This window comes from Vulpes vulpes, chromosome 3 (assembly GCF_048418805.1).
Source record: "Vulpes vulpes isolate BD-2025 chromosome 3, VulVul3, whole genome shotgun sequence".
NCBI lineage: Eukaryota > Metazoa > Chordata > Mammalia > Carnivora > Canidae > Vulpes > Vulpes vulpes.
The window spans coordinates 17,901,351-17,917,856 of record NC_132782.1 but is presented as its reverse complement, the minus strand read 5'-3'; the positions used below and the strand labels follow the sequence as shown (position 1 = coordinate 17,917,856).

General features: G+C 40.0%; 1 protein-coding gene across 3 annotated transcripts in view; it reads right to left on the bottom strand.

Moving 5' to 3' along the window:
• Positions 1-16,506, bottom strand: part of RAPGEF4 (Rap guanine nucleotide exchange factor 4) — a 284,923-nt gene that overhangs the window by 230,917 nt on the left and 37,500 nt on the right. For all 3 annotated transcript variants that reach the window (XM_072751936.1, XM_072751937.1, XM_072751935.1), the window contains exons 2-3: positions 6,310-6,452; positions 2,739-2,827 (exon numbers count right to left, since the gene is read on the bottom strand). In XM_072751936.1, the coding sequence (XP_072608037.1) occupies positions 2,739-2,827; positions 6,310-6,452 (232 nt within the window). The remainder of the gene's footprint in view (positions 1-2,738; positions 2,828-6,309; positions 6,453-16,506) is intronic.

The window sequence follows — 16,506 nt, the reverse complement described above, 5'->3', positions numbered from 1 at the left end:
CTCATCACCCTGATTTGGCCACATCCCCAGTGGGCAGAGATCCAGAGCCCATTATAAGGCCAGCACAGGTAGAAATGGCTTTTTTATTTCTCCCTGTCAAGCAACTTGCCATGGGAGGAGATCTGTCCATCTTGGTCATTCTTTTTAGCTTCCTCCTCCCATGTTGCTGCAACCATATCCTTCAAGTGACCAGCTCTGACTTCTCTCTGGAAGGTTGGAGGATATAGAAGTCAATGAGCTTTCTCTTGCATACATCTCAATGATATAAATGATATATCCAGAAAACCCTGGCTAGACAATACAGGGTGAAGTACACAGAGAAGGCAGTAAGCCAGCTTTAGTATAAAGCTAGAATTCCCAATAACTTAAGAGAAGACCAAGACCAAGCCCAGCTTAGGAAAGTTCTCAGCATAGGTCTGAGGTCAAAACCACAGCTGACGTTAAAAGCTTGTTAAGATTTTAAAAATCCCACAGCTAACAACAGAGTATTACTCAGCTGTTCTTTGCTAGGACCCCATGGTGAGAGAGAATTAGTCCAGGGCAATATTCCAGGAGCACCTGGTCAAATCCTATTTTAATACCATCAAAATCTCATGCCAGCTTTGAACATTTGATGTGTCGGCACATCTATGTTGATGTTATTTCTCATCCCTTAGGTACATCTGCTCTGCCTTTCTTCTTTTCTTCCTCCCTGTGCTCTCTTTCCCTTCTCACCTTTCTCCTCCTTAATTCTCATTTCCTCCCCTTTTCTCTGTTTCCTCACCTTCTCTTTTCAGTTCCTCTCCTCTCTCTATCATCACCCATCAAGGACCACCCAGAGGATCGAGGAGAATCATCCTCCACTAGGCCCTGTCTCCTCTGCACCTCCACACAGGTGACCTGGTCACAGTGAGCATCAGGAATAGTTCTGAGCAAGGAGCCTGAGGGTTCCCACCAGGACAGCAAGCAGTCTGCTGTGGAAGGTGTGCAGAGATAAGAGACATGGGGAAATGGGAAAAGATGACAAATAGCAGAGAGAGGGAAGTTGCAGGAGTCATCACATTTCTTTTCAGTCAAAAGCACAGAGCAGGGTCTCAGAGTCTATGTTCAGGTGACTGACTTCTTGGGTTTGAGTCCTGTTTCCCCTAATTTCTAGATATGTTACTTGGGGCAAATTATTTAACCAGTCAGGGCCTCACTTCCTCCTCTGTAAAACAAGAACAGTAATATGACCTACTCTGTAGGGTTGTTGTGAGGGATAAAGGAGTAAACAAATACCTATTAGGTGCTTAGAACACTGCCCTGCACATGACAGATATCCAAGAACACTAGCTGTTCTCAGTTCCATTGAGTAACTGAGGCAGCTTACAAGAATAAGAATCACCTCTCACATTGGCCTTCTGAACTCTGGAGAAAACTGGCTCTGTGAGAGAGGGGAAGAGGGATAGTCCCAACAAGTTGAAAGGCACAAGTCCCAGGCCGTTTTCAATGGAACTTTCTATGCAGTGATGCACAGAAAAAGTATCTATGGGTTAAGCAGGACTTGGGCACTGGCCTGAGACTCTAACCATCCATAACAATGGGAATAACACTGGCAACCATATTCTGAACTCCAAATGCCCATTTAACAACAATCTTTGGGATACTTTTCCATTTTTAGATGGTTAACTGCCCATAACTCCAATATACACACACGTTCCTACAAAATTTAAATCCCAAATTTAGTGCATCATAAATGTTTCTCACATTTGAAGTGTGTTACATATGAAAATGGCTCAGAAGCACTGTCTTAAACATGGTATTTGGCTGCAGGCTATTTGTCTCTTTAACTGATTTATAAATTTATTTTTTATAATTATTTTTATTTTATAATTATCCAATTCCCTTCCCATAGTTTTTATGTGAATGCTGAATACGCAGATAGAAAACTTGGGCCATTTTCAACTGAGGCTTGAAGGTGGCATTTAGAGATTTAAGGTTCTTGGCTCCGAAGTGAAAGTTCTGTACATTTGGGTCCCATAGAAAAAGGATGAGCAAAGGTCACTGCAGATGTGAAAGGAGACTGTCTGAGTCCAATTTTAAATATTCACAAACACTGTGGGGGTAGGAGGAAGGAGACAAAATCAGTGTTATCTACTAGGATGCTAAGCTTCTCAGAGGTCATTAATGAAGATCAAGCAAGCAAGTTCCACACTTTGGAAAAAAAAATATCTTATTGGTTCTTCCACATTTGAGAAGATAAGGCAGAGAAACAGTGAGAGATTTATAGGGAGACTGCATCAACCTCATTTTCCCTGAATCACTGCAGTGCCTCCAAGGCTGATAAGGATATCACTTCCAGGACAAAGGAAAGTAAGGATACCAGACGGAAGAAGAATCTGAGGAAAAACCTAGAAAAACTTGATTGTCCCCTTTGCTTACATTTCAATTTATATGACAGCAATTTATCATATTGCAATTGAATCATTTGCATTTCCCAATAGATACCAAGCTCCCAGAAGACAAGCATTGGGTTCCTGCACCTCATGTTCCAACACCTGTCACCATACTCAAACCATGGAAGATATGCAGTATGTATGTTTGTTGGGTGACTTAACAGAAGAATTCAACAAACCCTTGTCAAACTCCTTTCCTATGGAAAAGAGGAAAGGAGTTTGAAAATGTAACTTTGATGGCATAAAAGATATAGGCCTCATGTGTCTTTAAAAATAGTAATAATAAATCCTACTTAAAGAAAAAAAAAGAATAAAGTATCTCACCTGGTGACTGCTGGTCTCAGACACTTTAACATCCAAAGACCCTGCCAGGACAGCATACCAGTTTGTTCCAATATCACCCTGGCGAAACACTGCAAAAGAAACAGTAAGGTAAATATACCAAATGTAAGTTGTTTTTACCGTATGACCACTGATCATTATAAGCATGACCTGGATCTAGCAAAGCTCATCACCCTTCCTCTATCTGTTCTCATAAAAGCATGACATATTTCTCTTCTCCTCATCTGTCAACAGAGCTGTATCCTATTTATTCTATGAAGTGGAACTATACTAAAGGGAACTCTTGAGGCGCCTGAGTGGCTAAGTCAGTTGAGTGTCTGCCTTTGGCTCAGATCATGATCCTGGAGTATTGGGATCAAGTCCCATGTCAGGCTTCCTGCTCAGCAGGGAGTCTGCTTCTACTTCTCCCTCTGCTCCTCCCTGTTTGTGTTCTCTCACGCACACTCTCTCTCTTAAATAAGTAAATTTTTAAAAATAAATAAGTAAATAAAGGAAACTCTTATATTTACAGAGTAGTATTAAGGGATAATAATCCTAAATGCTACAAGATCCTTTGAATTTAAGAAGAATTCATTGATGTTTTATGTAATTTATCTTAAATAAATTTCATGGTATTGTGATTCTTGGAAAATTATTACTCTAGATGGGGCACATATTAACAAGGTTAGTTGATTCAACAAAATACTAGTCTACAACCCCAGTTTCCTAAGTCTACTTATATTAAAAGCAATGTATTTTTAGAATATAATGTCTCCTTTTAAGCTAGACAGCAAATGAGTAAGAAAAATAAAATCTGCTTTCAAAATTTTAACTAGTATTATCACTGCTTGTTTTCTTATATGTTTTGTAAATTCAAGGCTTTTAGGCATTAGGCATTATCTACTCTTTGGAAATGACTCTCATTAGAAATTTCTGAACCTGATTTTGCTTTACTTTTGTACTCAGAGAGAAAACATTTAGATATTTAGATAGAACTTTAGTTCTCATATCCTCACATTAAGACCAGTACTTTCGAAAATCATGCTGAAATACTGTTTCAAAAATCTCATACAAATCCAACTATCCTTTTAAACATTCTGGCTGAATAACTAGATTGAATGATCTGTTATTTTAAAATTCTTTTCACAATTAGAGTCAGAGATCAAGTGACTCAATTTAAATCACATGACAACTCAGTGGGACAGCTGAATTCTGGCAGGGCCAGTGCTCCTTGCATAAGAGTAAGCTCCTAGGAGCCATGATAATGATGACAAGCTGTTCTAAACTCCCAAGACATGCTGTGGAAAGATAAGAACAACAATGGCATCCTAGACAAGTGCAGTAATAAGCTTAAGATGAGAGACTGATGAGTTCATAGCCGGCCTTTCCAGTAACTCTGCTATTCCTAGCCTTTCTAAGCAATTTAGTTTGGTGTTATCATGAACTGCTTGGCCCCAAAAGACATTACCACTTGCCAATCAATTTTACATTACAAAATGAATCATGGAAGATTCATTTTGAAAATGGCCTTAGGAAACAGAAAATAGAGTCTCATCCCCAAATAATAATGTTTCTGATTAAAAATAATAATAATAAAGTTTCTGATTATCAGTAAAAAATAAATGCCACTTTGAAAACAATATGTATCAATAATTTTTTAAATATAAGCATGACCAAGTTTGTGTGTACACATGTGGGAAGACATCTTGAAGGATACAAAATGTTAATAGCAATTTCTGAGTTTGGGGATTGTGACTTTTACTTTTGCTTGTCTTCCAAATTTTCTACAATAATGTTTGACAGCGTTGGTCTCCCACTCAGAATCATGACCTTCTCTCCTCTTATCTAAGTTTACACAGATTTTATACAAGTTTCCATCCTCTTCCACAGGACTAAGAGCTCAGAGCATCGAGTTTCTTGCTTGATGTGAGATCCAGTGAAGCAATCATGATTGGTCCAAACCAATTTCAGTCATCCCATTATCTTTGACAGTGACTGGTTTTAATGTGGGTATATGATGTAATTTTGGCCAATGAAACAGAAGTCTACTGGAGGACTTCTGAAAACAGACACAAAAAGAAATAGTCCTACAGCAGGATATCTTTATATTGTCATGTGATGGGCAAAATATGCCAAAGAGGCATGTTGATTATTTTGAATCAAAGTTATTTGAGAAACAGTCAGTGCAAAGACACTCTGACTCTCCTCTCTGTCCCCTGGAAAGCAGGAAATAAGTCTCCCATGTGAAAGGAACCCTTCGTATATCAGCAGTTACACATTATTACCAAACATACAGAACTCAGGGCCAAGAAGGCTATATAAATAAACTCTGCTTAGTTTCTTCACTAATTAGTATCCAAGTATAAGTTTCTTTGTGTTGTTGTTTTTCCACAAACTTACTGTTTCTTTATCTAAAAAGCATCTAGGGATCCCTGGGTGGCGCAGCGGTTTGGCGCCTGCCTTTGGCCCAGGGCGCGATCTTGGAGACCCGGGATCGAATCCCACATCAGGCTCCCGGTGCATGGAGCCTGCTTCTCCCTCCGCCTGTGTCTCTGCCTCTCCCTCTCTCTCTGTGACTATCATAAATAAAAAAATAAAATAAAAAATAAAATAAATAAAATAAAAAGCATCTAAACAGCTTGCTTTGGTCACATCTTAGGTCCCATATCTATGACGCCACCATATCTATGAAATTTAATATAATTTTTGATCCCATTAAAGTGTTTTATGTAAATTTATTAGCCCAGCCAAAAGAACCACAAGGGGTAGGGAGGATTTTTCCCCTCCCAACACATGTGATGCCTCTAATTGCTATAGCTGTCTTTGAATCACTTGGGTCAAGTCTGAGAAAGTCAACACCTGAGGATTCATAGCAAAACATATACAAAAACAAAAACAAAATGGGAGAGAGATGTGACCTTAGTAATGTCTTCAAGTCATTTAATTAACTAACTCTGAACCCATCCTATCTCAAGACTTCTTGAATATGTATAATTGATTTTTCCCTCCTTGTAGGAATAATTGATATTTAACCCCACTGGATGGAACTTCCTGTTAATGCATCATAAAAGTGTCCCAACAGATGGAAAAGCATTAATTTTTAATGAGAAAATACTTTTTTTTTAATGCAGCTGTCACCTTTTGTTTTCTTTCCCTGCCCCTTATTCACACCTAAAATAGATTGATACCACTCAGGTTGATTCAAACATTACTATTAAGATTCATTAAGAGTCCTTTTATCTTTATTTAAATTCTTACTGACTCACATATTTCTTGGGGTAAAGAAAATAACTATGTTTCTAAGGATTTAGCTGAATCCTTCCAGCTCCATCTTGCAGGCTACCCTGGAAGAACATTTATATGCTGTGAACAAAGTTAAGGAAATGCTTACATGGAACCAAGTAAACAAAATAAAGAGAGTAAAAATCAGGTTATTAGCCCATAACCTAATACCTTTGGTTGAAGCTCAAATATTTGGCAAATAAATACTCCATGTACTATCTATCCCCATTGGATAACTACAAATGATCACAAACCATACATGAAAATACACCACTGAAGTTGCATTTCTTACATGTTATTCCTTTTTCCAGACTCTCATAATAACCACATAAACAAATCTGATGAAGGAGATTTGGGTGAAATTTCTCAAAAGCTTTAACTTCTTTCAGCCTCGTAAAGATTATATCCACATCTTCACTGGATCGTTCCAATGGTCTGAAAAGGAGAGAAAAGGCATTAAAAAAGCTGTATCAATAAGGATTTACTTCAGTCAACATGCATTATGTTAATTATATTCAAATTTATGCAACTACCCCAATTGCAAGTATTTCACTGCAAACATTTATACACCTATCCCCATCACAGGTATTTCCAGGTTTTAGTCAACCATTCACCTTTAGTCACAACTATTGCAGATGGAGTGATACTCTGATTTATAATAAGGAATGCATATTTAGTCCCTATCCACTGTTCCTGACACACAACTCTTAAAGCTCTTGTGATTTCCTATATAAAGGCCATAGGAGCATCTTTTATTATAATAGTTGATCTTTTGTCCTTAGTTCCTAAAGTGTTTCAGAGACATAAAGGAAAAATGGGTGTCTTGCTATTCATAACAAGACCTTCTCTTTACAACTGCATTTATGTTACTAAGGTAACTTTTGGAAAACCCCTAGGTAACCTAAGGATGGAGGCTGGTTGCCAAGGGAACCATCAATGTGATTAGATGGTTGGAACTTTCAGCCCCACTTCCTAACCTCTGGGGAGGAGTATGGAGATTGAGTCAATCAATGAAGGCTGGGGATCCCTGGGTGGCTCAGCGGTTCCGCGTCTGCCTTTGGCCTAGGGCGCGATCCTGGAGACCCAGGATCGAGTCCCGCATCGGGCTCCCAGCATGGAGCCTGCTTCTCCCTCTGCCTGTGTCTCTGCCTCTCTCTATCTGTGTCTATCATAAATAAATAAATCTTTAAAAAAAAATCACTGAAGGCTCATGATCTAATCAACCATGCCTACATTATGAAGCCTCCATAAAAATCCCTCAACTATGGGACTCAGGGAACTTCCAAGTTGGTGAACATGTGAAGATAGGGGAAGCATGGCATGCTCAGAAAGAGCATGGAAGCTCTGTGCTCCTTCCCATACCTTACAATATGCATCTCTTCTGTTTGGCTGTTTGTAAATTATGTCTTTTTATTTAAAAAAAAAAAATCTAGTAAGCAAACAGTTTTTCTAGATTCTGTGAGCTTCTCTAGCAAATTAATCAAACCTGAGGAGGAAGTGGTAGGAACCTTTTCGACTTACAGCCCGATATATACTGGTCAAAAGCTCAGGTGATATCCTGAATTTGTGACTGGCACCTGAAGAGTGTATGATGGAGAGTTTTGTGGGAATGAGCCCATAACTTGTGGGGTCCAATCCTATCTCTAGGTACATAGTGTCAGAATTGAATTGAATTGAGTTGAAGTGTAGGAGACCCAGCCAGTGCCTCAGAATTGCTTGCTGCAGAAAACCCACAGGTCATTGTCAGAAGTGTTGGGTTTCCACAGGAATGGAGAGAATGAAGCAAACACAGGAGGAGTTTTCCCTTTGCAGATGGCTAAAGCAGGAATCAGCCTCCAAGTCATGAGTTCACACACAGCTCAAGCTTTTGGGTATTGCTTAATCCTTTACAAGCACTAGAATGTGATAAGAGATATGAAAATAATGGTGAAAGCACAAAGATAAATAAGAACTGATACTGAGCCTCAATGTAGGCGATACTATAGGGAATGGTGGGAAGTAGAGAGAACTGTAAAGATGGGACTATACAAGGAACAGACCTTCTTTGGCCGTTTTCCTATTACTGGTTTTCTGTGCAAACATGGGCCCAGATGTTATCATATCTTCCAGTTGTTCAAGGAAAATTATCTAGATCTTTATTCACATTCCTTAAACATTGTGTTGTTCACACAAATGACATCAACAGACTAGATCCAACCTGTTACCCACCGTTTTGGATTTTCTGGATTAAGATGAACCAAAGAACCAAACAAATATGGGATAGTTTTGCAGATAATATAAACTGTTTCTTGTCTTTCCTTTGCTCAGTGTCCAAGTCTATTCCTTTAATATGTTTTGCAGGACCATATGATATTCCTTCATAGATATTTTACAGGACACAGAGACTATCCAGCCTCATGTGTGCTCAGGAACCTTCTGGGAATCAGAAGAAATGAGCTAGTCAAGGATGTGACTGAGACCAGTAATTCTCACTAAATACCCATGTTCTTCCCTGAATTTACCATCTTCCCTTGCAGTTATGTTGGAACCATGCTGTGGCTAGTGGACTGTAAACAAAACCAGCACGTATCACTTCTAAGATGAGACTGTTAAGAGCTATGGGATGTCTTCTGTATCTCTTTTCCTCAGCTACAACTTTGCAGTGCTATGGGTTGAATTGTGTCTCAAAGAAGATTTTTTTTTTTTTGCTTTCCCTATTTTTTTAATATAAATTTATTTTTTATTGGTGTTCAATTTGCCAACATATAGAGTAACACCCAGTGCTCATTCCATCAAGTGCCCCCCCCAGTGCCCATCACCCAGTCACCCCCACCCCCTGCCCACCTCCCCTTCCACCACCCCTAGTTCGTTTCCCAGAGTTAGGAGTCTCTCATGTCCTGTCTCCCTTTCTGATATTTCCCACTCATTTTTTTCTCTGGAAAGAAGATCTTTATAGATATAATCAATTTAATATGAGGTCACACTGATTAGGGTGGGTACTAAGTAAGGACTGGTATTCTTATAAAAAGAAGGAAATTGAGACACAGAGACACAGGGAAGATGGCTGTGTAAAGGTAGAGGCAGAGATTAAAGGGATGCATCTATAAGCCAAGGAACCCCAAGGACTGATGGCAACTACCAGAATTTAGAAGGAAGCAAGGAAGGAAGGAGGAAGGGTCTTCCTCTAGAGCCTTTAGAACATAGCCTTGCTGACACATTGATTTTGGATTTCCAGTCTCCAAAATGGTGAGAGAATACATTTCTGATTTTTAAACACACCCAGCTTATGGAACCTTGTTTGAGAGTCCTAGGAAACTAATACAGAAGGCATGTATTTCAGATGCTAATGCCATAGGATGGAGACTCTGTGCAAGTGACAAAACTCCACTGCATGAAGCCACTGAGATTTGGGGTGTGTGTATGCATGTGTGTGTGTGTGTGTGTGTTTGTATGTGTGTGTGATAGGGTGGAAGATTGCTATCACAGCATCACTTAGCATCACCTAGGCTAAGAGATCCAGAGAGGTCAGGACTGGATGTGCCAGAGTCCCAAGGAACTTGGGACATTGTAGGAGGAGGAGAGATCCCACCAGGAGAGAAGACCATTTCTGGAGAACATGAACAGATGACCTGTCACTAAAGGGAAGACTCAAATTCATCAAAGCTTACTACAGAGGCTTTTCACCTGCCCCCATCACCCTTTCAGGCAAGAAAACTAGACTCAAAGAGTATGCCCATAACTTTGGCTAGCCTCCCAATAACCTCAACTGAAAGGGCTTGGACTCTGTTTCTCAAAAGGAGGAGGGAAAATCCTGATGCATCAGTGTCCAGTTTATGAGCTTGCAGGCTTTACCAGGGAAGAAAGAGCACATCAGGACCAGTGCCTCTTTCTACCTATTAGCCCTCTGTTATGGCTTTATCAACTCCCTATCAGAAGGTATGTTCCCAAAGTGAAGGGGCTTTGAAACAGCGGCTAGAACTTCAGCAGCTAATCAAGGGGTACAAAGGACTTTCAGCAAGTGTCTTTGTGTGCCCAGTGAGAATGCATTTCACAGGCAGTGAGGGTACCAGCAAGCAGCAGAGGCACCCCCTGGTAAGGAGTCATGCCAGCAGGGGCATACTTCATGGGAAGCAGTGTTGGCACCAGCAGGGAGCCATACCCAGCCACAGCAAGCAGCCGTGTGAACTCCACGGGCTGCTGCCACAGCAGCGCAGGCACTAGCAATGGCAGTATTTAAACGACCACAGAAGGAATCACAAGAACCAGGTAATCTTGAAATTGACTGGGCACTAATACAGTGGATTCTACTTAGTTATATAGGAAAAAAGATAAGTGGAGGCTAGAATCCATCTTCCATTAAGAAGGAAAATAGCATCCCATTTTGTGCATCCTCCCTAGAGTGTGTCCCATTTCAGGAAGGCAGACCAGAACAGCTTAAACACATTTTTGGTCCCACATCCTCCAGAAGAAATAGAAAGCAGCAGAAGAAAAACTCATGTGCTTCCAGATAGTTCAAAACGAGCACAAAAGAAAGAACTTCAGGATTTGTAACCAGATCATGTAAGGCCAAGTGACCAAAGACATCTGAAAAGACAAACTTAATTTGAGATAACCAGGACAACTTTAAAACCTCTCTTGCAAAAACAAAACAAAACAAAACAAAAAAACAAAAACCCTCTTGCTGATATTTCTTTTTCTTTTTTTTGAAAGATTTTATTTATTTATTCATGAGAGACACACACAGAGAGAGAGAGAGAGAGAGAGAGAGAGAGAGAGAGATTGAGAGGCAGAGACACAGGCAGAGGGAGAAGCAGGCTCCATGCAGGGAGCCTAACATAGGACTCGATTCTGGACCTCAGGATCAGGACCTGAGCCAAAGGCAAATGCTCAAAATCACTGAGCCACCCAGGCGACCCCTGATACTTCTGTAGGCATTCCCAAATTAGTCCTCCCACTGTTTAAACATTAAAGCCACAGAAACAATGAAAAGCAATGGTTTATCTGTTGTGGCTTTTACCAGGTACTTCCTGGAATGCAGAAAACTGCATTTAGCTGTTAACTAACTAACATCTTTACTAGCTCACCTCCTGTAATCTACCACTGGTGAGAGGCCTCCTATTGTCCCTCTCCTCTTGTTAATCCATAATTTCCTAATGCCGCGTGGATTCTCATCTCTGTAGAGGTCATGCCTGGCCCTTCTTTTACAGATCCCACAGTACCAGTAGAGAGCCACACCTGCAACAAGTCCTAGGGGTGTGAGGATGTTCTATGGCGACCTCAAACTCACTCTTCTTCTCTCCTACATTTGCTACTGCGTCTGCAGTCCTATCTGCAGGCATGGAGCAGCCTCATCCTCACCTCATCCTCACCTCATCCTCACCTGATTACTCATCAGGTAATTCTACGAACTCATTGTCTTTCAAATCCATCCCTTCCCCTCAGCCCTTCCTGCCACTGCCTCAGTTGAGTGTGAAGGAAGGACCCATGAAGGCGGTGTGTCGGGCATGAAGCCCCCTTTCTAGGAGGCTGGAGAGCTTGGTTCCATCTAGTAGCCAGCACAAGTATTTTAAGAAGGGTAGTGGTATGGTTGGATGTGCATTTGAAAAGATCACCTTGGCAAGTCAAGGCAGATGTGAGAGAGTAAAGACCAGCAGGTAAGAGACCAGTTAGGAAGCTCTTGCAATGTTTCAAAATGATGAGGTAGGCTTCTCTAATTATAATTCACTCTAGAATCTTTTCCATTCCCTTAATAATTGTGTACAGCTGGCCCCCCTCATAGACGTCAGTAAAAGCTCCAAGTTCAGAGTTCATTTTTTCTTAGCCTGGCATGTGACACCCAGGGCCCATTTTCTAAAACCTTAAATGAACAAACAAACAAAAAAACACCTCACTCTTAAAACATGTTCAAATAACAGAATCATTTACGAAAGAAGACACTGTAGTAGGCAGAACTGTAGGGTGACCCTCAATGACCCACATCCTTGTACAATTACCCTGAGTGTGGGCAGGATTGTAATTTGCTTTTGGTCAACAGAGCATGGCAAAAGTGTAAAACTAAAAAAAAAAAAAAAAAAAAGTGTAAAGCTATCACTCCCACGATTATGTTATGATACATGGCAAAGGCAAAGAGATTTTGCAGATATAATTAAGGTCTCTAATCAGTTGACTTCAAGTTAATCAAAAGGGAGGTTTTTCCCAAGTGGGCTTGACATAAACAAGTGAATCATTTCAAAGAGGGTAGAAGAAGTGGGAGCTTCTTTTGCTGGCCTTGAAGAAGGAAGCTGCCATATTGCAAGAGAGTGGCATAGAGAGGAATAAGTGAGGACCCTGGCTGGCAGCCAGCAAGAAAACCGGGAGCTCAGTCCTACAGCTGTGAGGAATTCACTCTACCAATAACTTTGTGCCTTGAAAGATGTCCCCAAGCCCCTGAAAAGAACACCACCCAGTTAGCACCTTGATTTCAGCCTTTAGGATCCTGAACAGAGGATTCAAACACGCATGTCCTGAATCCTGCCCCATGGAAATGGCCAGATAATAAATGTATGCTGTTTTGGCCCACTAAGTTTGTGGTAATGTGTTCCACAGCAATAAAAAAAAAAAAACAAAAACCAAAAAACAATACAGATACAGTTATTTTCTCACATTGACTCATTTCCTTATAATCAGCTTAGGGTTCACTTCCTTCATGGAGCTCTTCCTTTACAATGTTGCCTCTCTTACCTGAAATCCAATTGGTAGCATTCCTTTTTGGCCTCTTATCTCATTATGTTAATATTTCACATTTTATGCATGTAAATTTTGTCTCCTTGGAGACATTGATTTATTCATTTATTCATTCGTTTGGTAAATACTATTTTATAAACCACTGATTCACTGTTCTCCTACTTTGTTTTGGTATTTTTCTCCTGTGGTTCTTTGGTTCTTCCAGGATGAATTTCAGTCTGTCACTGAAAATTTTCGAAATCAGATAGCAAGGTGAGACAGCTGTTAACCCTTCTAAGCAAAAAGCACTAAAAATATTTCTGATAAAATGCCATTATTTTAGTACTGTATCAATTGTAATGGTAAATAAGGTCTATTTGGTAGTATTAAAAAAATATCATTTTCCTAGGATGCATGTATGGTCTTGAGAGGAGTGGTTTTAACACAAACTTTTTATCACATCTAGCTTTCAAATTAATGGCACTCAAATAAATAAGACTTTACTTTGCAGTATAAACTATCAAAATCTATGGAATTTTAAATGGCTCTCTACCAAACACATACTTTCATGAATGCACATTCCTTTATTGCTTTCCTACTGTACAGTAGATACCCTTCCCTGGAAGAACAAGGGTGAACAAGATGATAACCATCTCCACAAGACGCCCACAATCCACTGGTGAAGGGAGTCATGTAACCAAAATCAGAATACGGTATGGTAAGTACTGCAATGAGGGTATCCATCATATACTAGTCTGTACTTTATTTACTGTAAGAGAAGGTACACATGGAAACTACCAACGTTAGGGGTGCAAGGGATAGCAAAGGTTCTGGGTTCCGAGTGTTACCTGCATTCATGATGTAATGTGATAGTTTTATAGGCTCTTGAATGTTAATTCAGTCAATTCAGGATTATCTAATTAGTCTCTGGATTAATCAGAACACAAAATAATAATGCAGACATTTGTGAGGAAAAATGTACAATAACCATAAAATTAGCAAAAAAAAAATCTCTCCTTGGATGACTTCTGTTGTTTGGATATATGATAATCAATATTTGCAAACCCCCTGCCATGCGGAAGGCCACCCTCTTGTCAATCTAACAATCTCAGTGCTAACACCTGCGGGTGCTTTGGGGGACCACCTGGGAGAGTGGATTCCAGAATCCAGAGTCAGAACTGTGTGGGTGCAAAGTGTGGGAAGAGGGGAGGGAATGGGGGAGGCAGGAGGCAGAACTGCTCTCTGCCCAACTGCCTTCCTACAATCATAAACAGAAGGCTCAGCCAAGAAAAGGACAACACTAACATACTATAGTGGTACTGTCATCTTGTGGGAATGTATGGAATGCTTTATTTCCTCAAATACTTCACTTGTATTTTTTTTTTTTTTAATTTCCAAATGTCTTGTGAAAATCCGTAAATGTATTTCAGAACACTGGGTGTAATGTTAACTAAATACATTTGCATTAAAATGATTTAGAGGTTGGTTTTGACTCATTTTGTTTTAGCACTAACTTAGGGTTAGAAGAGCTAGTCCCCTCCCCTAATAAACTGTTAAATCCAAGATAATACAGTAATTTTAGAAATTATGTAAGGCTACAGAAGCTATTATTATTTTTTATTTTTTATTTTTTATGATAGTCATACAGAGAGAAAGAGAGAGAGGCAGAGACACAGGCAGAGGGAGAAGCAGGCTCCATGCGCCGGGAGCCTGATGAGGGGTTCGATCCCGGGTCTGCAGGATCGCGCCCTGGGCCAAAGGCAGGCGCCAAACCGCTGCGCCACCCAGGGATCCCTGAAGCTATTATTATTACTAGTATCATCATCTTCATCATCATCATTAGCCACAAAGACCTTTTACAAAAAGTATTTAATGAAAACAAGGAATAAAGTACTTAAAAGCATGTACGATCATTCTCATGTGCTTTCTGAAGCTTTTATAGATAGATGTGCATGCATGTTTTTCTCTTTTTCTATTATAACAACAGTAAGATCTCGACACTATGTACTTGACAATCTCAGCCCTTTTGTAACCTAATTAACTTTCCAAAGAGCTTTGAAAATTTTAATCATCACAGCCCTGTTACATGAAGCAGGTATTATGAACCCTATTTTACTAGCAAAAACATTTGATACTGAGGTTAGATGAGTATTAGTATACTAAAATCATGTATATTTATAATGCCAATGATGACACAGATATATCAAAAGTCTTTGAAACTCAAGATGTTTACTACTTATCATGTTATCGTTTTAATTCTATGATTATTAACCACTTAGAATACTGAAAGGTTTACTCTTTACTAATAACAATTTTTACCAACAATATCAACAAAATTCAGAAAGAAGTTGTTGAAAATGCATTCATTCAACCTGCAAATATTTACCAAGTATATGAGAGTAAGGCACTCCAGGCACAGCTCCTGCACCAAGGAAGTTAAAATTGAATTAGGAAGATTTGTACACATACATCAATTACCGGGGTGAAACGTGGTAAGAAACACAATTAAAAAGGAAAGAAGGAAAAATAAATAAATAAAAATAAATAAAAAGGAAAGAAGGGAATAGGAATTCAGAAGAGGAAAATCACTTAAGAAGTGATCGCTTAAGAAGACACCATTGAAGGATGAAAGTTCTACAAAGGCTTCATGAAGGCAAATTCTTCCTAAAATCAGTTCTTCCTTGAATTTCTGTGTTATGACTACAGACCCACCACTGTTTGGTCATTTAATTCTAAAAATATAGTGTATCGTTATAGCTCCCCCCTTCTGGAGATCTTCTGAATGACTCTTCTCTGTATGAGTTTCTTACCCATCAGCCCCCTCCCCCCCCATGCACACAGATACACACACACACAAATGTACAAATACACATACACATGCATGCTGACAAAGATTATTTGTTGACCAAATTTATGTAGACTTCTGAACCTTCTTTTAGGCCCATCTGTGCACCTCCTTGTAAAATGCAGTTCTAGCAAGAACCCTCTTAAGTCCATGTAACCAGAACCTCCCACCCTCCATATCTGATCACTTTGATATCTGATCTAGTTCCTGATGTTCCAACATTGCCCAGGAAATATCTGATCAGCCTTGTCTTCAGCAAGAAGCCTGTTAGGTCAGTTTAGCCAAATTCCTCCTTACCCCTCATGTTTCTTCTTGGTAATTTCCTACCCACAGAGTGACCCCCCTGACCCTGCTCCTTGGCTATAAATTCCCACTTGCCCAAGCTGTACTCAGAGTTGAGCCCAATCCCCCACCCTAACTGTAAAATCCTATTGCAGTGGTCTAATGTCTATCACAATGGTCCTACACAAAGTCTGCTTACCATCTTTAACAAGTACCAGTGAATTTTTTCTTTAAACACACACACACACACACACACACACACACACACACACACACACACATCCCTCGACTCAATTGCTACCAAAATTCTCTCTAGGCTCCTGATTCTGCCCATGTTCAGGGTGACTCTCAAAAAAATCCCCTTGATGGATCCTGAGACTCAGGAGCAACTGCAGCTTTTTATCCTCACAGCTAAGACTGACTGTCACAAGGCACACCAAGACCTCTGTGACACTTCCAAAATATGGCCTGTACATCTGCCATCAGGGAGCAGAGCATGTAAAGTCTGCAAATTCCTGGGCTTCGTGCCTCCCTGTCTAGAAATCATGCCTGCTTGCTTTTATGTCTTTATGAAAGAAGAAAGTGAAAACTGCCCCCTTGGTGTCCCAAATAAGAGAGTTGTGCCTGCAGGGCACTCTGGACTACAATTTTGGCCCTAGCAGAGCAATACTAGGGGTCAGA